This window comes from Paramormyrops kingsleyae, chromosome 4 (genome assembly GCF_048594095.1).
Source record: "Paramormyrops kingsleyae isolate MSU_618 chromosome 4, PKINGS_0.4, whole genome shotgun sequence".
Taxonomy (NCBI): Eukaryota; Metazoa; Chordata; class Actinopteri; order Osteoglossiformes; family Mormyridae; genus Paramormyrops; species Paramormyrops kingsleyae.
Window position 1 is genome coordinate 44807798 of NC_132800.1, and position 23167 is coordinate 44830964.

General features: G+C 47.5%; 1 protein-coding gene across 5 annotated transcripts; it reads left to right on the top strand.

Moving 5' to 3' along the window:
- Positions 1-490: 490 nt before the first annotated feature.
- LOC111839916 (activated CDC42 kinase 1-like) lies at positions 491-19782 on the top strand. Of its 5 annotated transcripts, none has more exons than XM_023804245.2 (18): positions 491-831; positions 3547-3663; positions 5483-5723; positions 8534-8711; positions 9394-9464; positions 12510-12752; positions 13429-13581; positions 13668-13945; positions 14558-14684; positions 14935-15081; positions 15244-15338; positions 15427-15621; positions 15861-15952; positions 16301-16345; positions 16812-18040; positions 18262-18357; positions 18483-18607; positions 18726-19782. In XM_023804245.2, exons 3-18 carry the CDS (start codon positions 5586-5588, stop codon positions 18730-18732), a joined length of 3219 nt encoding a protein of 1072 aa, XP_023660013.2. In that variant the 5' UTR covers positions 491-831; positions 3547-3663; positions 5483-5585; the 3' UTR covers positions 18733-19782. The 5 variants fall into 5 exon arrangements, with proteins under 5 accessions (XP_023660013.2, XP_023660014.2, XP_072567569.1 ...); XM_023804246.2 differs by having other exon boundaries at positions 5535-5723; XM_072711468.1 differs by lacking the exon at positions 16301-16345 and having other exon boundaries at positions 492-831.
- The last annotated feature ends 3385 nt before the right edge of the window (positions 19783-23167 follow it).

A 23167-nucleotide genomic window follows, 5' to 3' on the forward strand; every position in this document is an offset into this window, starting at 1 on the left:
GACTAACTAGGGAGCAGTTAACTGTCAGGGCTGGTGTTCTTCGTTCTGGTTTGTGTTTGGCGTGGTCTACGGCCAAACAGGGTCCATTCAAGTTCCCTTTTTGTGGCACGCCTGTTGCGTGTTCATTATAATACAATAAAAGGTACTTCCATCCAGGGTTGGACTGGGATTAAAAATCGGCCCTGGACGTTAGGGTTCCCCACCAGCCCATCGGCCCTGGACGTTAGGGTTCCCCACCAGCCCATCGGCCCACTGCGAAAATGTCCGGTATTTCAGATGGCCAGTCCAGCACTGCCTCTCGCTGAGCCTCAGTGCCATTCAGATACCTCTGGGATCGTATTGAGGTTAAAGAACCGGCCCGAAATGGGCTTTTCCTGAATAAACTGTTTGGTATCTGAAAGCAAACATTTTATGTAATACTTTGCTTTTCCTCCAGTTTGCTGCTGACACCAGCAGTTAAAGGCTGCATAAAAAACGCAGGCTGAATGACTGCCCCTGACAGACCTGTGCTGATCCTCGCACGGTCCGTGTGCCTTTAAGAGTGGCACAATGGATCGGGAGCGATGAGTAATAAGCATGGAGGCACATAATCCTCCGAGCAGGGCCGTGTACTGGGCAGTGTAGGTGGGACCAACGACACGGGGCTTTGGCGGAGCGCAATCTGGGTTCCGCAGCGGTTCTTCGGGCCGGAATAAGTACGGATACCCGTGAGAGGAAAGGATCGCGGCTGGCGGGCTGTGAGCCCCGGCCGAATCGGTGTCTGCCTACCCGGGGCTTATCTATCCATCCAAAGCTGCTCTCCGAGTCGTGCGTTCAGAGCGTCGCTTCTCGGTAAGCCCACCCTCCATATTATAAAACTTTAATTTTTCATTTTAAACGTGCAATCCGGTTTCTAATCACGGCAGGATGAAGCTTTATTAAGGTAATGGAAAGCAGGTTTCATAGCCCAGGACTATGGAAAGCGCATCTTAGAGAGAGGAAGTGATCTCGGTAGCGCACAGCGCTTCTTATCTACTGTATCCGCTACAGCTTCTGGCCTTTCACTATTTCTGGTTGTTTGTGGTGTTTGGTTCTTTGTACGTGTTTTCGGTTTTATTTTATAAAGCCAGAAGTTTAGGCTGCGTGAATTCACCAGACGAGACTGTCCAGTTTCCAAACTGTTGCCCGGCACCTGCTCGATTCAGCACCGCAAAGGGTGTAACTGATACCGAGATTTCGACATTTGACACTGGCTAAAAATATATTAAAAGTAGGCCTATATATATTATTTATAAGTTATGGAGCGGGACAAGTGTATTAAATGCAACGGCGCTCACATGATGCCCGAAATTGGCTTTTCTTGAATGAACTTTTTCGTATTTATACATAAAATCAAATATTTTTTATGTAACACTTTGCTTTTCTTCCAGTTTGCCGCTGACTTAAGTAAATGACTTTTCCCTCTGGCTGTATTACTCTTTCGTACTCGTAAAAAAGTAAATCTACGCTTGACACACAAAATGAACAAAATCCTCACCCGTACTGCTGTGTTAGTTTAACATAGGGATGATTAATGTAACGTAGTAACGCCTTCACACTTGTATACACACTTCATATCGGTGAAGCAATGCGCGTCTTTCCAGTGAGTGATCGCCAAGCGGAGGTAATTAGGGCAGCGTCCCGTAGTGGGTACAGGGGCTCATTTATCCCGGTCAGTGGGCGTGAACAGAGGAGTCCTTCGCCTGCTGGAGCCTCTGGAGGTGGGGCATCTTTCCAAAAGCAATGACTTACAACGCAGAAAACGCAGCAGCAATGTATTTGGTTTTTGAGCATATTTTCATTAAATATGCCTGAGACGTCGGAGAGGCGATAAACCTGGTCTAACATTTCATAGATTTCCACAGACCCAGAAAGATGCACTAAGTGGATTGCAATGGTCAGATGGGAGAATTGGCAGCCCACTGAATACACACCTTTCTGTATTACTAATGTATGATTTATTAAAATGAGATTTCAGTTTGCAGTCATTTCAGTTTATTGCACTTTTTCATGTTCTCAACATGTTTAAGGGTAATTCCAAGGGAATTTTAAATAAAAATGGAGCTTTGAAGTAAAGAAATAATTAGTTGTATCGTGATAATGATCGATATTGTTTGATCTGACAAATAATTATAGTGAAATATTTTACCATATCACCCAGCCCTGGTCTAATATCAGATTTATTTACACACAATTGTATTGTTTGTCTGGCATTAAACAATTCACCATTATTAAAATAAAAGATAAAACTCTCACCTTCAATAGGATTAGGAAGTGATCTTTCCATGAATTTCCCCATGTACATGGCCAGCTGGGGCCAGCTAGAAAAAAAGTTTATGGTAAACTTACAAATTACTGTACTGTAAATGGTAGTGTTAACATCCAAAAACCTTCACCTCTATGCAGCCTGTTCTGCGCTACATGTTTATTTCATGTCACTTATCTCGTTCTAGGGGTGGATTCAGGTTTCCTAACTCTTCTGCCTGCTCTCAATTGTTTCTGAGTTTGCTAAATGGCTTCTCACTTTAAAACATGTTTTAAAAACATTTGACCCTTATCTGAGACCGTTGCAGTTCAGGTGCATCCCCCATGGCTGCCATCTCTGTCATGTGGTCGTATGTGAGCCCAGTATCCTGTCCTGAGGCTCCTTATTCACGCTGCCGCTGCACAGTGGATTTTAACCCTTTGATGACCGGTGGCTTATTCAGCATGTCGTGATGGTGGGGGAGGGGAGGGGGGTGTTCTGCTTATGAAAAGCTACTAGAACGTCTGGTGCGTGGGCAGCACTGTGACGCATGTGGCATCCACTTAGAAGCCCTCCCCCATTCTCTCTCCCTCCCTCCCCCTCCTATTCTCTCACTCGACATAGAGAGCCCATTGAGGAGCTCTCCTCATGTCTCTCTCCTTTAGTGTAAGCATGTAGCTGCTCTGAACTGGCTTTTTTTAGGCAACCATATTTATTGATGTGTAGTGAGTGCTCAGAGGAGCCTACAGATGTGACGTTTGCATCTTACATCACCGTAGTTACAGCACCCGCCCTTCCCAGAACAATCTGGCACTTGTTATTGCTCGGGGTGACCTGCAGGGGGCAACATGCCTGCCTGAGCTTCATGTTTGGGGCTGGGGGGCAGGGGTTAAGTGAGGCATCACTGTGCAGCACGGCCAGGAGCTGATGTCAGCCTACCAGCTGGGGACAGTGGATTGGGACATTACCCCCCCTCCCCCATAACAGCACTGGGGGGCGTCATCATCTACTACATGCATGGAGATACAGGGGGCGTCATTGTGTTTAGGGTGCATGGCGCTGGGCTCTGTAGGGGGTGTGTGTTCCCCCTCACAGGTCACTGTGTAGGTGCGCTGTGTCACTGCTATTGTGCTGAAAGACATCATTGTGCTGTATGCCCCCTGCTGTGCTCACTTTCACGCTGACTGATGTGCGTATGTGGGGGTGTCGCCCTTCCCAGGGCCTCACACAGCATCCTGTGGGGTGTCCGTGTCTGACCTGCTCCTGTTCATTTCTGTTTACAGGTGTGGCCGGCTTCCCGGAGGCATTACCCGGGATGCGGTGTCCTACCATGGCTGGGATCCCGTCGTGTGGATGACCTCTGACCCCCGGTGAGCAAGGAGGCCCAGCTACTGATCACGGTGAGTGCATTAGCGTTAGCATCCTGCAGGCTCCAGCTATTAAACCCACCGTCACATTTTTGGAAATTCCCAAAGGTTTGCTCTAACTGGGCATCTTGAGCAGATAACAGGCACTCTCTCATCCCGTGGCCCACCCTCCATCCACCCTCTTAATATTTTTCCACAGTCTGGTTCAGCTGGCAAATGATCCCCCCAATAGAAAGTGGGCTTTTAGGACAATATATTTAGATCACTCTTCCTAGATTTTAAAGTTGACTCCCTCCTGTTTGAAAGAAATTTTAAATGTAAATCACCCGTACCCCCTCCTTTAAGGCTTGATTCCCCCCCCCCCCCAGTTTATTACAGGTCATAAACAGAGGAGCGTACACTTGCTAATTTTGACGGTAATGTTAGTGTTAAAGAGGCATTAAATTTCTCATTTAAAAAATGGCAGCGAATATGAATTTGGTTAAATGGTTGCATTACTGCCCTCTGGTGGTGAGTGGATGATCTGTCAGTGTTGACAGTCGCTCCTGATTTGAACAGCAGACGGTGCTGTGGGGAGCATATTGTGTTAGTCTGTGTGTGGTGTGTGTGGTCCAGGTATATTTCGCTTGTAGGGACCAAATGTCTCCACAACGTGATGAATACTCCTTTTTTTTACCTTTCGGGGACCAATTTCCTGGTCCTCATATGGGAAAACTCTATTTTATAAAAATACATGACTGCAATGAAAAAACTAAAAATGCAAAAACTCTTGTATTTTGTTTGGTTACTTATGGTTAGGGCTAAGTAGGGGTTAAAATTGTCATAGTCAGCATTAGCATTTTTCCCATAGAAATGAATGAGCGGTCCCCACAAAGATATGATTACACGACTGTGTGTGTGTGTGTGTGTGGGTTTGCATAGATCACATTTGTGGACCAGAATGCACCCAAAGTGTGGTAAAACCCGAAACTTCCTTTTTTTGGGGACATTTTTCAGGTCTTCATTTGGATAACCTCAATTTTATAAAAATCTGTGAATGTAATCCAAAAAGTAAAAATGCCAAAAGTCTTGTATTTCATTTGATTACTTATGGTTATGGGTAGGGCTCGGTAAGGGTTAAGGGTGTCATGACTGTGATTAGGGTTTTTCCGATAGAAGGTCCCCATTTAGATAGGTATGTGTTTGTGTGTGTGTGTGTGTGTGTGAGAGAGAGAGAGAGAGAGAGAGAGAAAACAAAAGGTGGGGAATTGGCAGCTGGGGGGGAGGGGGCTTGTTTGTGGGAGGGCTGTGACTCAGCATCTGGGCGGGGGAGGGACAAGGGCCATACTAGCCAATCAGATTGGGTTCGCTGCTGCGGTGAGTGATACAGGAGAGAGGGAGCGAGAGGGAGGAGAGCAGCACAGCTGGTTTCGCTGCAGCAGCCAGTAGATGTGCATAGCGGGCGAGGATGCAGAAGGGGGGCGCCGCCGATCTGGGAGTACAGGAAGATGTCTAGCTCTGCAATACTGAGGATCTGCACTCCTACATCCATTTTTTTCCAAACTAGTCTGCTTTGAAAGGCCCTGCAGGGGGTGCTGTGTGACAGGGCGGCCTGACGCGTCGTGCTGCCAGGTGAACGGTGCAGTCCTGGCCGCCTGCCTTCCTGGGAGGATCCCCTTGCTGACCAATCAGAGTCGAGTGGGAGGCTATCCACAGTTTTGATTGGCCATCTCTGGAGAGAAGTGTGAGGGGGAGGTGCTGTCGCCATGGCAACCCCCCCCCCTCCCCACCGGGAAGCAGCATGCTCCATTTGCTCAGTCCTTAGCGGATGCTGATGGGCGTTTATTCATCTTGCGTAAATAAATGATACTAGGAGTCGGTTTGTTGTGAGGACCCTGGAACCCCCCCCACCCCTGATTGAAAAGGTGGAGAGCCCCCTCAGGCAGAGATCCCCGCAAGCAGCGTTCGCCAGCACCATGGTCGACCGTGCTGAGTACCAGCGTCTCCCTGGCGATGAAGGGGAGGAGGATCTCCCGCCAGCCGAACCGGCACGGTTCACTGTTGCCCCAGGCAACGGATCTGAAAGCCATCGTCTTCCCGACAACGACACGGAGGTAAAGTGGAGCCCTCTGTATGTCCGGAAAGGTCAGCTGATGGCGTGCATACTGCAGCATTCCCTGCAGCACAGGGCCGGTCTAACCACAGGCTTACCGGGGCTGCGTGGGACCTGACTGACAGATAAATGGACCAATCGTGAGGCGTGCTCGTCAGCTGACTGGGTGAATGATGCTTCCTGTTCATGAGTGCCATGTCTGGGCCGTAAGTGCCCTGAGTGTGACTGAATAGCGCTGTACTTTCTCCTGGGCGTGTAAGGCGCAGCCAGCAGGCAGGGAGGATGTCCTGGCAGATTTGGATTGGCTATACGTGTGTGACCTTTGCCTGTGGTTGGGCTATTTTTCAGTTTGTATACCTGATCCTGGCTCTGAAGACTTGTCTTTGGGTGTTTCTGAGTGGCATTAAATAAAGATGGTTAAAATCTCCATCCACATCCAATGGCTGCCAGGAGAGTGCCCCCTCCCCCCCCCAAAAAAAAAAAAAAAAAAAAACACAGCCTCTCAGACTGGACACGCCTGATGTCTGGACCCTGCCAGCACAGTCTGAAGTAATGTCTCCATGCTTTTCCAGAACATTCCTCTTCTCTGGCTGCCGATTATGGGTCTGGAGGAAACTGTGTGGAATGTGCTTTGCCCAGTAGCTGGATTTCAAACAGCTTCTCCGTCCAGTGAGGGGGGGCCGCCCCCATATTTGCTGCTGTGTCCCCTGTGTTTTGACGGTGGACCTTGCTTTTAATTAATACCTCTGACTTGTCTCAGGAATGAGAGTGGAGTTTGCCATGTGGCTCGCAGGGCGATGCAGTGATCCCTTAAGGAGTTTGGCATTCCCCTTTAAGAAGGGGGGCAGGCTTAAGGTGACCCATTTGGCCAGGTCGCCAGCTTGGGCAGGGGCCCAGTGCAGCTGTTCGGAATGGAAGGGGGGGAGGTTAGGGGATAGTGAGGAAGGAACTCCTCCCTGCAAAGGAATTGGGACACCCCTAAAGCGTGGGCACTTCGTCTGGACCAGCGACAGGAGTGGGGTGCAAGGAGCTGCCATGTTGGCCCCTCCGGGGCTGGCGTATGGAGGCTGCCCCTGTGTGGGCATCATCAACCAAGGGGGGATGGGTTGAGCCCTGGTCCTGGGGGTGGTTGTGGCGTTTATCTCTGGAGGCGTTCAGGATGCTCCGCTTTGACACACTCTGGGAAACACTGGTGCTCGGGGCTTGTGGCCAGGCATACAGGGTGAGTCTGCGGTGTGTGTGTGTGAATGTGTGTGTGTGTGTGTGTACGTGTGGGTCAGATATACATTACATTATGGAGTCCAAATGTCCACACAATGTAATAAAAGCCTGTTATTTTGTTATTTTTTTGGTCCCCATAAGGGAAAACCCATTTTTCGAAAAATCTGTGACTGCAATCAAAAAACTAAAAAAAAAATACCAAAACTGGTTAGGGCTGGGTAAAGTTAAGGGTGTCATAGTTAGCATTTTCCCCATAGAAATTAATGAGTGGTCCCCACAAAAATATGATTACAGGTGTGTGTGTGTGGGGGGGGGGGGGGGGGGCGGGGGGGGAGGACTGTCACTCAGCTTTATTCACTGTATTATAAGGTCTCTTCATTTCACTATGGCACAACTGCAGCTCCTTCTTGGATGTTGAATTAACTGCCTTTGGATTGTGTAACTTGTTGCGCGGAGAATACATGTGAGCACAATCCACACACACACACACACACACACAGCATGCAGGAGCTAGCCCCCAGCTGTGTGTCTGTGTGTGTGAGCGTGTGTGTGTTCTGTCTCTCTTTCTCTCACACACACACACAGTCATGCCAACGGCATCATACTAATTTAATTCCCTCTTGTATATTCTTGTTTTCTGGGCTCTTGAGCTCTCAGACTGACTCACCCGCAGGTTTGGCTGTGCTCACTTCTCAGCCATAATCCCCCATAAATCCGTCTCCATGTAGCTGAGCAGAGGGTGGTGCCAGAGACGAGACCCTCCTTAAAGGGATGGGCAGATTCCGGTATAGATTTTGTTATACTTTAAAGGGGCATTTATGCCACTTTTCTGGTTTTATCAGATCGGCTGATCGCATGTGAGACCCCGCCTCCCATGTTTATTGGGTCTTCCTAACCACATAAGGGCCACTCCCTCCCAATGTGTGTGTGTCTTTAGTCCAGATGTTTACAGTTATCTAGCAGAAGATTTTATGCAAAGCAACATGCATTTTTTGAGAAATAGGGTCAGTCCCTGGGGCAGCTGGGGGCACAGTGACCCAACATCACTCTGCTAACCCTAGGATTCAAACTGGCGACCTTCCAATCACAAGTATGGCACCCTGACTTGCAGAGCCGTAAGGACCTCCCCACATCTCCCCTGGGCCCACAGACTGGAGGGTGACCTTTGCTCCTGGGTCATTAGGGTCAGTCTGGGGCCACAGGAAGCAGCAGTACTGAGACCTGAACACTGTCGGTGGCTAATCAGGAAACGCCCCTCTAATGTGATGAAACGGGAAACACTGTGCGTGCCACAGTGCCACCTAAGCACTGACACACATCTATGTGTGTCAGCGTTATGACTGGAAGGGGTGTGTGTCTGTGTAAGTCTGCGGCATGCATGTGTGTGTGTGCGTGTGTGAGTGTGTGAGTGTGCATATCTGGAGCTAGGAGCATAGGGTCCATCCAGACTGCCTCACCCACCCCCGCAACCCCCATGACCAGATCAGATCTTTGGCGCCTCCCCAGTGACCAATCAGGTTGCCAGGGCCTCCCCAATGACCAATCAGATTGCTGATGCATGACCATGTGACTTCTGGCGGCTCTGTGCAGAGGCTCAGTGTCAGCATGGAGGGCGAGGAGGGAACGGAGTGGCTTCTGGGACTGCTGATGGAGGTGCAGCTGCAGCAGTACCTCACACGCATCCGCGACGAGCTCAACGTCACACGCCTGTCTCACTTCGACTATGTGAAGAATGAGGACCTTGAGAAGATCGGCATGGGCAGACCCGGTGAGAGCCTCCATACGTCCAAATGGCAACACGTTTATTAGCGTCTGCTTCGCTTAACCATAATCTCCACTTGAGGTGCCGGTGAGCGGGGCTAGTCAGGTCCACTCACTCTACATTTCACACACGTGTACTAGGCAGCAGGCAGCAAAAGATGTTTGAGCGGTAAGTACAGTGGGGGCAATAAAAAAAAGAATAAAAATAAAAATAATACACAAAAGTAAAAATCGATACAAGATGAGAAGACCAGGAGGTTAAGAGACAAGAGGCCCCTCTGTGGGATCCTTCACCCTAAACCAGTGGGGTAAAAGCAGGGTAAAAGTGGTCATGCAGTAGGATATTCTGTTCATGACTTGACTGAAAGGCCTGATGTACGCAAGTATGAAAGTGATTTCTGAATCAGCAGTGAACTCAGGGTGGGTGAGGGTGTTTTGGTTTCAGTAAACACCCCCCCCCCCCTTCCCTAAACCCTGTAAGCTTCCATTCATATGGGCTGTTATTTACTCTGGCGGTCAAAAAAAAAATCTCCAGCCTGCCGCCCCAGGAATGTGTGATGTCACACCACGTGGGAGTCCTGCGTGTTTCAGGAATAATGAACCTCTCTCAGCTCTGGCAGCCCCCTGCTAAACACTGTTGTTTAAGGCACGCCTTTGCCCTGATGCTGTGTTTGACTGTGGCCCCCCAGGACAGAGACGGCTGTGGGAGGCTGTGAAGAGGAGGAAGGCTCTCAGCAAGCGGAAGTCCTGGATGGGAAAGGTCAGCACCCTTCACTTAGCGTGAGGCTAATGTGCGACAGCATTTAGTCACGTGATGCAAAACGGTCACCCGGCTGTGGTGATCCGTTACAGATTAACACAGCACCCCACAGTCCGAGACCCAGACTGGCACAGAGGGAACATCTGTAAGCGGCACGGGACTGTGTCAGAGGACTGTGAACAAGCGGCAGGCAGGGTACTCTATAACGGTCTCAAAAATAATAATGGTGGAGAACATGGGACAGACGGTACAGAGTGGGTGAGCCTGGCATCTCTGTAGGGGAAAGAGAGCTGGCTGCTTTGCATCTTCCCGACTCACACAGGCCGGCGTGGAATACTGATTCATTGATGAACTTTGACTTTGACCACAGTTTACACCTTGCTTTTAGCAAGCAGGCCCACTCTCTCTTATTCTATAATGTTAGCATGCCTGGGGGGAGGGGGGGTGTTGGGCAGCCAGTTGGCCTTGGTCCCCCAGAGGTTCGTTCGTTCATTCATTCGTTCCTTCGTTCGTTTTCTTTCTTTCTTTCTTTCTTTCTTTCTTCTGTTTAATTGTTATAAATGATGTAAGAGTGTATTACAGCACCTTAGGGCCTTAGGGTACACAGGCTGGACACAGGACTTGGGCTGCCACTAATGACCATTTGTCTATCAATTAATCTATAGACTACTTTGGTCGATGAATCTAAACGATTAATTTTCCTCCAGAAAATCATTTAAGTTAATTTTATTTTGACCACAACAAACTGTATGTCATTGCAGAGCTTTAGATAATGCACACTGTCGCCTTTACTTATACCCACAATTTGATAAACAGGATAGTAGTACACCAAAAACATTAACAAGAGGCGTATTGCGATGGGCAAAAGTTAGAAATCTGTATAAATTTGCCGTATCTTTATGCTTATTAAATTTAGTTAGCAGAGCACCACGTGCTATTGCTTTGGTTAATCATGAAAGCAATATTACTGAAGCGGTGGTGAAGAAAGGGACAGCTCAGTAACTAGAACACCTTTTAAAAGAGATTTTGTGGTTAAACAAGATAAGAACATTTTCTCAAACACTTATTTAATGGAGATTATAATGTAGCAGGCAGACTTTATGGCTTTAAAAATGAGTTTATGTAGCAGCATCAAGGACAAAAGATATTGAAAAGCTCTGCGTACTAATGGTAATTTAATAAACATGATTAGTAGGGGTGCACCGATTGCAGTTTTCTGGCCGATCAACGATCACCGATCCTTAGGCAACCTTACCTGCCGATCTCGATTTTTTTTTGCCGATCTTGTTTCTTTCATAACTAAAAGACAGTTACTTCAATGTTTCCATTTTTATTGAGTAAATTGATATGAATACTCACAAAACATGAGGTAGTGTCCTCAAATATAAATGAACATATAAATGAGCATTGCTGTTTGAACTACAAAATCATATTTTTTCTTCCAGACTTTAATTTCTCTAATTTTGTAAAAAAAAAATATATATATAGCTGTTATGACACACTTGTCCAAAAAATAGGGAGGGAGGCAGCCTGCACTGCACCTCTCTCGGGAATGGGAGAAAAGGCTGATTTAACCCTCTGGGGCCTAGGGGTAGGAAACACACTTTCACTGACTGGGGCATGATCACACATTTCATCACACTTAATTCATGGCAAATAAATTATTTCTTATATATTTGTTTTGCCATTACACTCATCTTTATTTTAATATATATTGTAAATATGTCAGATTTTTGTTAAGTTTGAAATTTGACATCAAAGTATAGACATTGCAAAATGCAGTTTGGAACACTTGCAGAAACATTATAAAAGTACATAGTAAGCAATGCTGGCAGTTTGTTTTGATCCCAGATATCTGATCACCAAAGTCTTGGCTACATGAAGATGACTAAATGGTGTAGATGCAACATTAATTTGGATAAATAAATAAGAAAAACCTAACTCATGTAACTATTTCTGGCTCCTTTCATTGAATATGTAGCAACTTTCATGTGTATGAATGAGCCATTGTCACCTGGCCACGTCCCCAACCCCCTTTTATGGCGCTGAAGGGGATGTATCTGGATCGCGTTTCACCGTTGCGCTGTTAATCAAATTACCATGCGAATGCGATTTGAATACGCGCTAATGCGGCTATTTAGAATGTGAATAGCGATCTTCGGGTGAGAGCGGTACTACACGCCCCCGATGCAGGTAAAACAAAGTAAGATGACATGGTTTACTTTTTTGCCGATTTAACCTAATTAAAAAAACTTTAATACTTCCGACAATGGACGTTTTGAAAAGAAGACAGATTACGGATTTAGCCAGCGTTTTTTTCATGATTATACATTAAGATTTCAGCGAGATATTTATAAACTGAAATAGACGCGAAAAGTACGCGATGTCGTCGACGACATACTCGATCCCAAAGAGTTAAAAGCATATAACTAAGATCGGTGGATCTCATGGGAATATGGTCGATTTCTGATCCCCTCAAATTAACGTGATCGAGGCCGATCGATCGGTGCGCCCCTAATGATTAGACAACATGGTGGTTTGCCGGTCCAGAATAGCACCTGCGTGTTTCCTCTTCCGGTGTTTGTGCTTAGCGCTAGTGCCACTGTTGTATGCCATTGAAACTACACACAGAGTATAACCACCTTTTTGTTTTGCAATAATTTGAACTACTCCCATAATTATGTAGTGATATTGAAGGAAAACATTTGTTTTATAAATCATAAAGATAAAATTTAAATGAAATTAAGTTAAAATAAAAGATGCATTGATTTCAAATATTGATGTCGACACATTTTCAGTGTCACCGTCATCGACTACATGAACTAATCGCGGCAGCCCTGGACAGGACAGGGATTAAATATTTGTAGACCTACTTTGGTCAAACCCTGGGGGATTTATACAATAATGGATTGAACTGATTTACCTGACAGTGGCTAGCTGGCCTTTACTGAGATGTGTGAATGGAACTGACCTCAAACCTAGAGACTCGACTGGGTCTCTCTGTCTCACACACACAAACATGCTCCCATTCTGCCCTCCTCTCAGGTCTTCAGCGGCAAGCGTTCGGAGGGCGAGCTGCAGCCCCCACTGGTCTCTGGCGGCCTGCTCCCCCGACGCTCTCCCACACCCAGCCCCAGCCCCTCGCGCTCGCCGCTGCCCCCGGAGGCCCAGGCGCTGGCTCTCACCTGCCTCATCAGCGAGCGAGACCTGCAGCTCTACGAGAAGCTTGGTGACGGCTCCTTCGGTGTGGTCAAGCGCGGCGAGTGGAGCACACCCACGGGCAGCCTGGTCAGCTGTGGCTGGGGGGACTGGTGTGGGGGTGACCATGAGAGATGCAGTCTCATTGCCGATTTACTGTGTAATCGCACCCCCTCCTGGAACTGGGACGCCCTTCAGTGGCCTTTAGCCTACAAGTCTGTGTCCTTCACCACGGCACTGAAGCTCTTTATTCTTAACATGTTGCGCTTGCACAGTCTACTTCTTCATTTCTCTGGGCATAACCTTAATCCCAACATGACGACCTTAACCCCTACCCAACCCTAACCCTACCCATAAGTAACCAAAAAAATACAAGTCTTTTAGCATTTTCAGTTTTTTCATTGCAGTAACAGATTTTTATAAAAACCCCTTGTGGGGATTGAAAAAAGTCACTACAATGTAAAAAGTTACAATTTTTTATCCCCACTTATTTTTATTTCACAACTTAAACTTAATTTTATTCTTTACTTTTACTGTGTTTTATTTCACATTTTATGTCTAGTAATTTTAATGTCTTTGTGAAGCACTTTGATTCAGTTGTATGAAAGGTGCTAAACAAATAAAAATCTTAACTGACCCCCCCCCCCCCCCCCCTGCTGGTAGACAGGAGTAGTGGCCTGTTGATGCGGGTTAGACAGTAATAAAGTGCTGAGAGATGAGGGCCTGGGAACATGAGATAATGAAGGTCGCCCCATCCCTCCTGCAGTTAAACGTGGCCGTGAAGTGCCTCAAGACAGACCTTCTAGACCAGCCGGATGCCCTCGATGACTTCATTCGTGAAGTGAACGCCATGCATTCGCTGAGCCACCAGAACCTGATCCGGCTCTATGGCGTGGTCCTCACACACCCCATGAAGATGGTGAGCAGCCTTCCTCCTTCGGTTCACTTCAAACATGTTGACCCTGTGATGTCACTTCCTGTAACGTGACCGACACTTCCTGTCAGGTGACGGAATTGGCCCCCCTGGGTTCCCTGCTGGATCGGCTGCGCAAGACACAGGGCCACCTGCTGATCTCCACGCTGTGCCGCTACGCCATCCAGATTGCCAGCGGCATGGCCTACCTGGAGTCTCGCCGGTTCATCCACCGCGACTTGGCGGCTCGCAACATCCTGCTGGCCTCCAATGACCTTGTGAAGATTGGCGACTTTGGCCTCATGAGGGCGCTGCCGGGCAATGACGACCACTATGTCATGCAGGAGCAGCGCAAGGTTCCCTTTGCTTGGTGAGGACCCCAGCTTCCTGATTCTCCCTCCAGCTTCTTCCTCCAACTCCTTATTTCCTCTTCTAGCTTCTTTCTTCCATCTCCAGCTTCCTCTTCCTGCATCCCACTTGCTCTTCTTGTTTCCTTCTCCAGCTTCATATTTCTGATTCTAGCCTCTTCCTTTCAGTTTTCCCTTACAGCTTCCTCCTTCAGTTCCCTGTTTTCTCCTCCAGCTTCTTGATTCCACTGTATCCAGTTACTCTACTCTGTTCCATTTTCTCCTCCCTCCAAATTTTGTCCCTTGTCCCAGTTCCCATTCCGTTACACACTATCCCCGTTACGTTCCTGCTTGTGACCAAACTGTTGCACTCTTTCATGGCCCAGAATTTCATGTTTCAACTGAGTCATTGGTTTGCCTCTTTTGCATTTTGTTTTTCTAGGCCATTCCCTAGATCAGTGTTTCTCAATTCAGTCCTCGAGAACCCCCACACATTTTTGATGGGAGCTGGGAGGAAACAAAAATGTGACTGGGGGCCCCAAGGACTCTGAAGCTGCCTCTCTGTTCAAGTCAGACCCTAATCTCTGTTTCTGTGTGTGTTTGTGTCTTTGTGTCTGTGTCTGAGTTCATTCCAGGTGTGCTCCAGAGAGCCTGAAGACTCGGACCTTTTCCCATGCCAGTGACACCTGGATGTTTGGTGTGACCCTGTGGGAGATGTTCTCCCACGGCCAGGAACCCTGGCTAGGCCTCAATGGCAGCCAGGTGTGGGGGAGGGTGCAGGCTCATTTTGGGGGGGAGCATTCATTTTTCTTCATTTTTCTTGGTGTGATATCTCCTCTGGTTTTCGGGATAATACAGAATGAGCCCATTACACTTCCGGGCTTTTAATATTCCTGGGTTGTTGTGTGTATGGTGTAAGACTAGCCTTTCTGTTAGCATTTGGTAGTTACTAAGCTAATATTGTTAGCATCTGAATTTGTGTGTGTGTGTGTGTGTGTATGTGCAACCACAGATCCTCCACAAGATCGACAAGGAAGGTGAGCGGCTGTCCAAACCAGAGGACTGTCCCCAGGACATCTACAACGTCATGCTGCAAAGCTGGGCCCAGAAGCCAGATGACCGGCCCACCTTTGTGGCTCTGCGGGAGTTCTTAGTGGAGGTGAGGTCTTCGTTCATATCAAGGACTTCCTTAAATCCAATTCAGTGTCAGTTTGATTTGAAAGCATTGTATGTAGTTTCTGTGATTGGAACTGTGTATGGCCACCACTAGGAGGTGTCAGTTAGGTTACCTGATGGTTCTGCTTTCCGCCTATGTTTTCAGACCATGCCCACCGACATGAGGGCCTTGCAGGACTTCGAAGAGCAGGACAAGTTGTTCATCAAGACCAATGATGTCATCACCATTATAGAGGGCAGGTCAGTAGACCTTGTTAGACCTTTATAGAGTCTGGACTGATCAGGGTGCTGACTTCAGTCAGAACTTCAGTTGCCCGTAATCCCGCAGGGCGGAGAACTACTGGTGGCGGGGGCAGAACAAGCGAACCCTGAAGGTGGGCCAGTTTCCCAGGAACGTGGTGACCTCGGTGGCTGGCCTGTCAGCCAATGACATCAGCAGGCCACTCAAACACAGCTTCATCCACACTGGCCATGGGGACACCAACCCTCATCGCTGCTGGGGCTTTCCTGACAAGATAGATGAGTAAGAGCTGTATCATCAATGCCCTCTAGTGGTAGCTCATGTTTTATGCAGTATAGTACCTTCTCAAACATTGCCACTAGAGGGCCTTAGAAAATTGTACTGTCCAATCTAACATGACTTAAAAAAATACCAGTTCTAGTGCAAAATGTGTTCCTTCAGGACCTGTGTAAGGAAGCTTTATAGAATTGTGGTAACCAAAATAGATCTACAAACATTTAATTGCTGTCTCCTGTCTCCAGCCTGTACCTTGGCAACCCCATGGATCCCCCTGATGTGCTGGGGATGGACTTGACCAGTGCTCAGCCCACACAGCTCCCAGGACGGTCAAAAAGTGAGTGGTGGGGAGGGGGCATTCATATAATAAGATTCTGTGGGATTGTGGCAGTTCCTGAAATGGCTTGTGAAAGCCCTGTGTTTGGTTTATTGGCACAAGTGCAGCCTGGGAATTGTAGTTTCTCCACTGCTTTGCTGCACGTCCGTCCTGTACCCGCCGTGAAGGACGGTGATGGCACCGCTTTGCATGCTGGGCTCTTGTTTGCATGAATGAGTGTGATGACTGGACCTCTTCTGTTTCACACCTTCAGTTACCTCCCCTACCCTCTACCACTGCCCTGCTTTCCTCTTTTCTCTCTTTCTCTCTCTCTTCTCCTCCCTTGTCTCCCCCCACTCTGCGTTCCAGAGGTGCCCCCACCGCGGCCTCCCCAGCCGGCAATTCTGGTTCAGAGTAAGTCCAGTCTGCCCATCTAGCACTCTGCTAGCTATTGGCTAGCACTCTGCTAGCACGCCACCCCTGGCACGCAGCAGTTGAGCTGGGTCCTAACCATGGGGACGTGACTCTGCCTGAATGTTTTTTGGGGAGGGGGGTTCTTGAGGTTGCGCTAACCTCCCCCCCCCCACAGCTTTGGTGACTCTGCTCTCCAGCCTTGTAATAAGCCGCACTCTGCTATCACACAGGCTAACTTGCTAATAGTGCTATCAGTGTTTATTTTCATTTTATCGAGGTTTGGTGTTGATCCACATTTATGCTTGGTTTTTTTTTGAGGGACAAACAGGCCCTGTTTGCGATGGAGAATGGCCCCACACAGCATATTGGGCTGCAGAAGCTTGTGTCTAGCATGTTTCGGCCTGAATATTTGCCAAGATCTGTAGCTTTGTTCATGCTGTCGTGACAAGTGTCTATCTCCAACCAGAGCCGTATTACGACTCTGTGAACGAGGATGAGGTTAGCGGGTCAGGCCTGAAGAAGCTCTCCCTGAGGAAACCACCTGAGGTCAAAGGTCAGAGGCTCCGGCCAGCTGCTTGGGTCACTGGTACCTCAATCCAAAATGAGGTGTCCCTCATCGATTTCATGGAGGAGGTGGCCACCACCCCTGCCATCTCCCCCGTCACAGAAATGCACTCCCAGGGTACGGCCGACTTGCTGCTGAACTCCACACCACCGCCAAGCCCCGCCTTCGGCCCCTTGCCCAATCCGCTGCACCCCTCGCCGGTGGTGGACTGGGACTCTCGGCCCCTGCCCCCAGCCCCGGCCTATGACGAGGTGGCACCAGATGAGGAAGACGTTGAGGTGGGCTCCATCACTGGCGAAGCTCGGTGTCATCCTCTGGAGGACAACCTCTTCATGCCCTGTGGCACACAGACAAGCTGCAACTTCTCACAGTCAGCAGAGATCTTCCGTGAGCTGCAGCAGGAGTGCATGAGGAAGCTGAAGGTCCTGGGGGGGTCATCCACGACTCTGCCACATTCCCCCAGCCCCCCCCCTTTCGGGCCAGACCGGATCGTCTGCTCCCCACCCCGTGGCGCTGGCCCTCAGGTGCCCCCCCGCATCCCCATCCCACCGCGGCCCTCCCGGGTTCCGCCGTCGCTCCCGCCACGGGATTCTTTGTCCCAGCCTGGGTCACGGAGCCCCAGCCCTGCTAACCTACCCCAGGCAAGGGCCAGCCTCTGCTCGTCGGCTCCCCCTGCCTCCCATCTGTTCTCCGCTCCCACCACCCGGCTCATGCCCACTACCCAGAGCTTTGCCCCCGACCCTAAGTATGCTTCCCCCAAGGTGATGCAGGCCGAGGGTCTGGGGGCAGCCCGGGCCCCCTGCATCCTGCCTGTGGTGCAGGATGGTCAGAAAGCCAGCCAAACGCACTACTACCTGCTCCCCGAGCGGCCTGCCTATCTGGACAAATACGACCGCTTCTTCAGGGAGGCAGAGGATGCGGCACCGGAGAAGCGGCCAGTCACTACGGCCACGGTGCGTCCCATGGTGCACCAGCAGCCCTCTGCGCCCTTCAAGACCAACTTCTCCTCCAATAATAATGGCAGCCTGGCTGCCAAGCCCATCATCCTACCCCTGAAGGTCTCCCAAGGTCTGGCTGGGGTGGGCAGAAACAGACAGCCGGGCACCAGCACCGCTGACAGGGTCAAGCTGGTAAGTGGGGCCCAGCTGCATATGATGGTTATGACCAGCAGATGGCAGCACTTAGCTATTCTGGAAAAAAAAAATCCTAGGCTGTTATTTTCAGTGTCCGCAGGAGGTCTGGTCATACAGTAGCCCAGAGGTGATGATAGAAATACTGTTGGGTGGTTTTGATTGGCAAATTGGCTGTACCCATGACTGCATACTGCAAGGTGATTGGTCATTTTGCCCAGGTGCAGGAGGCAGTCCATGGAGTGACTACAGAGGAGTGCCAGGCGGCCTTGGAGGAACATGACTGGAATGTACAGAAGGCCGTGCAGTTCCTGAAGGTATCTGATCTGGTTTAGCATTCAGCACAAGTTAACATACCTTCATTAGCCTGCATCATTTTCCACAGTTAACTGAAAAGGTGTTGCTTGAGTAGCCTAACTGTCCTGTTGGGTGCCCCCTGTAGGTAGAGCAGCTCTTTGGCTTGGGTAGCCGAACCCGAACTGAATGCCTCCGGATGCTGGAGAAACACAACTGGAACCTGGAGCAGGCCAGTGCCCAGCTGCTGAGCTCCTACTCTCCTCTGCAGAGGTGAAACGTGTCCAGAGTAAAACCCAGCTCTGCCTTACTTGCTGTCACCATTTTTTTAAACCCTCAGATCCGTAGCCATAGTACTGAGGTTCACTATGTGGTTTGTTTTGTTTTACAGGCGATGATGGATACCCTTACCCACCCGCGGACAGAAAGACGGGTCTTGATTGGCTAATAGTTTCCCCTTATAGTGAACACGCTGCTATTGGTTGATTGTTCCCAAAATAGGAGGGCCCAGCATGTGGCTGTAGCCCCACCTATAGCAACATCAGCAAATCACATGCTTTTACGCATAGAGGAATGCTGTTTCCTAAATGATCAGACTGGTTCAGTATTGGTTTTTTACCACCCAAGTTACTAAAATGCCAGCCTACAACATTTGTGAGGATACAGTTGTATAGAACATAGATGTGAGATATTAAAAGGCAAATAAATGTTGAGGAATGGCACATTTATGAGCACAAAATAAATCTGTCTAGCTCAAATTCAGGTGTATCGAAACAACCGAGTGAAGTGGGAAAGGAACATAAAGGAGTGAGATTATGCCATGTTTTGTTTTGTATGTTTGTTGTGTAGGTCAATGTTGCATTTAGATACAGTGTGAGCAAATGTGGCTTCTTATTGTTAGAATCCTTCATGCCTGCGTTAGACCGTTAGCCGCAACCCGCTAATTCCCCAGAGGAGACTTTGTTGAACAGCGATACGTACCCCCCGGCTTCCAGGCGTGTTATTTCCATGATGGGGTCGCTCCACCACCTCTCAGGTCCATCAGCACTTTACTTAAAATACATTTGGACTCAAAATCAGAATCTCAGACAGGGCAGGTCCTAGAATCGTCCGCATTCCAGTCCCACTTTCTGTGAAATGTCTGAAATGGACTGGACCTGGACTCGACCATTCTGCTGTCTGGTGGATGCAGTACCACGTGTCCAAACCTAAGGTTCGAACAGTAAGAGCGGCTTTTTAAAAGTATTATTATTGTTATTCTTTTCAGGAAGTACTGCATGTGTTTAAATTTGCAGACTTGTGGCAGCTTCCATAAAACTTGGAGCTAATGAGGATTTGGTGTGCTTAAGTTAGCTGTAAATGATTTGTATAGTTCATGAACATTGCAGTATTTGATATTGTAAAGTATAAGCGCTATTTGTAATTTACATTAAATATCTAAAACATTATGCACTGTGGGTGTCATTATTTTCTGCCACTTTCCATGTGGAATCCCACACCAGACCTAACACAAACACACACACACACACACACACACACACACACATATATATACAGTCATTGACAAAAGTCTTGTCACATAAGGACATAGTAACTTAAAAAGGCATATAACTTTATTTCTAATCAATCAATTGTTACATTGAATGGATCAATTTAATGCCAAGGGCTTTCACATTAATAACTGGGTACAAAATGAAACAGTCAAAAAGTGTCCTGATGTTCACAGCTTGTTAAAGTCCATAACACCTGTTTTTGCAAGGACAAAAGTCTTGTCATGTCTTTTAATTATTCAACCAATCACAAATTAGAGGTTCACCTGTGACAAATATTGTAATGAACATAATCCCAGGTGTGTATAAAAAGAACCCCAGCACACCAGACCTTCACTTGAAGTGCAACCTAACTTCTGACAACATGCCAAAGATTAAACCACAGACCAAGTCTGCTGCTGAGGTGGCAGACATCGTTAATGTATCCAAACGTCAAGTGGAGAGGATTAAAAAAAGATATGAAGAAACTGGTGATGTTCATGACAAGCCCAGGTCAGGCAGACCCCGTAAGACAACTCTTTGAGAGGACCGTTTGTTGCTTCGAAAGTCCAGGGCCAACCCTTTTTCAACTGCAGCAGAGCTACATCAGAACTGGTCACCAGAAACCGCTGTGTCTACAAGAACAGTTTCTCGAATTCTCGCACGCAGTGGTCTCCATGGCCAAATTAGTGCTCAGAAACCAGCATTAACAAGAACACAACAAAAAAGCATGTTGAATTTGCCAAGGCCCACAGCTTGCAGCAAGGATGGACAGAGGCAAAGTGGCAGAAGGTTGATTTTTCTGACGAATCATCCATTGAACTACATACCAAATGCCGCAAATACTGCAGGAGACCTGGTGGAACCCGCATGAACTCAAAATTCACCCAGAAAACAGTCAAGTTTGGAAAAATCATGGTTTGGGGTTACATCCATGGGGGTGTTCGAGAGATCTGCAGAGTGGATGGCAACATCAACAGCCTGAAGTATCAAGATATTCTTGCTGCCCATTACATTCCAAACCATGAGAGGGCAAATTCTGCAGAAGGATGGCGCTCCTTCTCATACTTCAGCCTCCACATTGAAGTTCCTGAAACTGAAGAGGATCAAGGTGCTCCAGGATTGGCCAGCCCAGTCACCAGACATGAACATTATTGAGCATGTCTGGGGTAAGATGAAGGAGGAGGCTTGGAAGACGAAACCAAAGAATCTAGACGAACCCTGGGAGTCCTGCAAAACTGCTTTCTTTGCCATTCCTGATGACTTCATCAACAAGTCAATTGCCAAGACGTATGGATGTGGTCCTCCAAGCTCATGGGAGTCATACACATTATTAATTTTTTTTTCCAAGGCACCATGACTTTATGTTCTGATGTTATTGTAGCATGTTTGTGTATTCTAAATGAAATATATGTATAATTTCTACATTATTTTTGCATATGACAAGACTTTTGTCCAGGCAAAAGTTGACCTTTCTGTCCTAATCACATGACAAAACTCAATGAATGATGCAAAACTTTATTTTGGTATAATAAGCATAATCTAGAGGGCTTTGCCTTTTCTTATAAGCCATTTCTGATTCCAACTGATTAACTACAGGTCAAGTTATTATTTGTTGTTCCTACAACTTGGTTAAGCGACAAGACTTTTGTCAGGCACTGTATATGGATGATTCCTGTTTTGGGCCACATATTCATGTCCTCGTGTTTAACTGGCTCTTATTCTTTTATAAAATTAGACAAATCTTTATTAACAAACCTATTTTATTACACTCACCTAAAGGATTATTAGGAACACCTGTTCAATTTCTCATTAATGCAATTATCTAATCAACCAATCAGATGGCAGTTGCTTCAATGCATTTAGGGGTGTGGTCCTGGTCAAGACAATCTCCTGAACTGCAAACTGAATGTCAGAATGGGAAAGAAAGGTGATTTAAGCAGTTTTGAGCGTGGCATGGTTGTTGGTGTCAGACGGGCCGGTCTGAGTATTTCACAATCTGGGATTTTCACGCACAACCATTTCTAGGGTTTACAAAGAATGGTGTGCAAAGGGAAAAACATCCAGTATGCGGCAGTCCTGTGGGCGAAAATGCCTTGTTGATGTTAGAGGTCAGAGGAGAATGGGCCGACTGATTCAAGCTGATAGAAGAGCAACTTTGACTGAAATAACCACTCGTTACAACCGAGGTATGCAGCAAAGCATTTGTGAAGCCACAACACGCACAACCTTGAGGTGGATGGGCTACAACAGCAGAAGACCCCACCGTGTACCACTCATCTCCACTACAAATAGGAAAAAGAGGCTACAATTTGCACGAGCTCACCAAAATTGGACAGTTGAAGACTGGAAAAATGTTGCCTGGTCTGATGAGTCTCGATTTCTGTTGAGACATTCAAATGGTAGAGTCAGAATTTGGCGTAAACAGAATGAGAACATGGATCCATCATGCCTTGTTACCACTGTGCAGGCTGGTGGTGGTGGTGTAATGGTGTGGGGGATGTTTTCTTGGCACACTTTAGGCCCCTTAGTGCCAATTGGGCATCGTTTAAATGCCACGGCCTACCTGAGCATTGTTTCTGACCATGTCCATCCCTTTATGAGCACCATGTACCCATCCTCTGATGGCTACTTCCAGCAGGATAATGCACCATGTCACAAAGCTCGAATCATTTCAAATTGGTTTCTTGAACATGACAATGAGTTCACTGTACTAAAATGGCCCCCACAGTCACCAGATCTCAACCCAATAGAGCATCTTTGGGATGTGGTGGAACGGGAGCTTCGTGCCCTGGATGTGCATCCCACAAATCTCCATCAACTGCAAGATGCTATCCTATCAATATGGGCCAAAATTTCTAAAGAATGCTTTCAGCACCTTGTTGAATCAATGCCACGTAGAATTAAGGCAGTTCTGAAGGCGAAAGGGGGTCAAACACCGTATTAGTATGGTGTTCCTAATAATCCTATTGCTCTAACAAAGATAAATTACTATTTTTATCTTTTTACATCTCTTTAAAGCACCATTTCTCTGGAATATGCGCTCATTTTAGCATGTCCCAAATGCAATGTATTCAACTTCCTCAGTAAATATAAACTATAAAATTATAAAAACCCAAACTTATTTTTTATTATTTTGATAGACTAGGGTATAAGAGAAAAGTCCGTTCGATGAACAAATCGAATTTACGGTTTTCGGACACTCGGTCGGTGACTAAAATGAATGGTTTGCGAACCGATCCCAAGAGCCCTCGTGGCATTTGCTGCGGAAATGCAGTTACGCTGTTGAAAGGAATAAAATTAA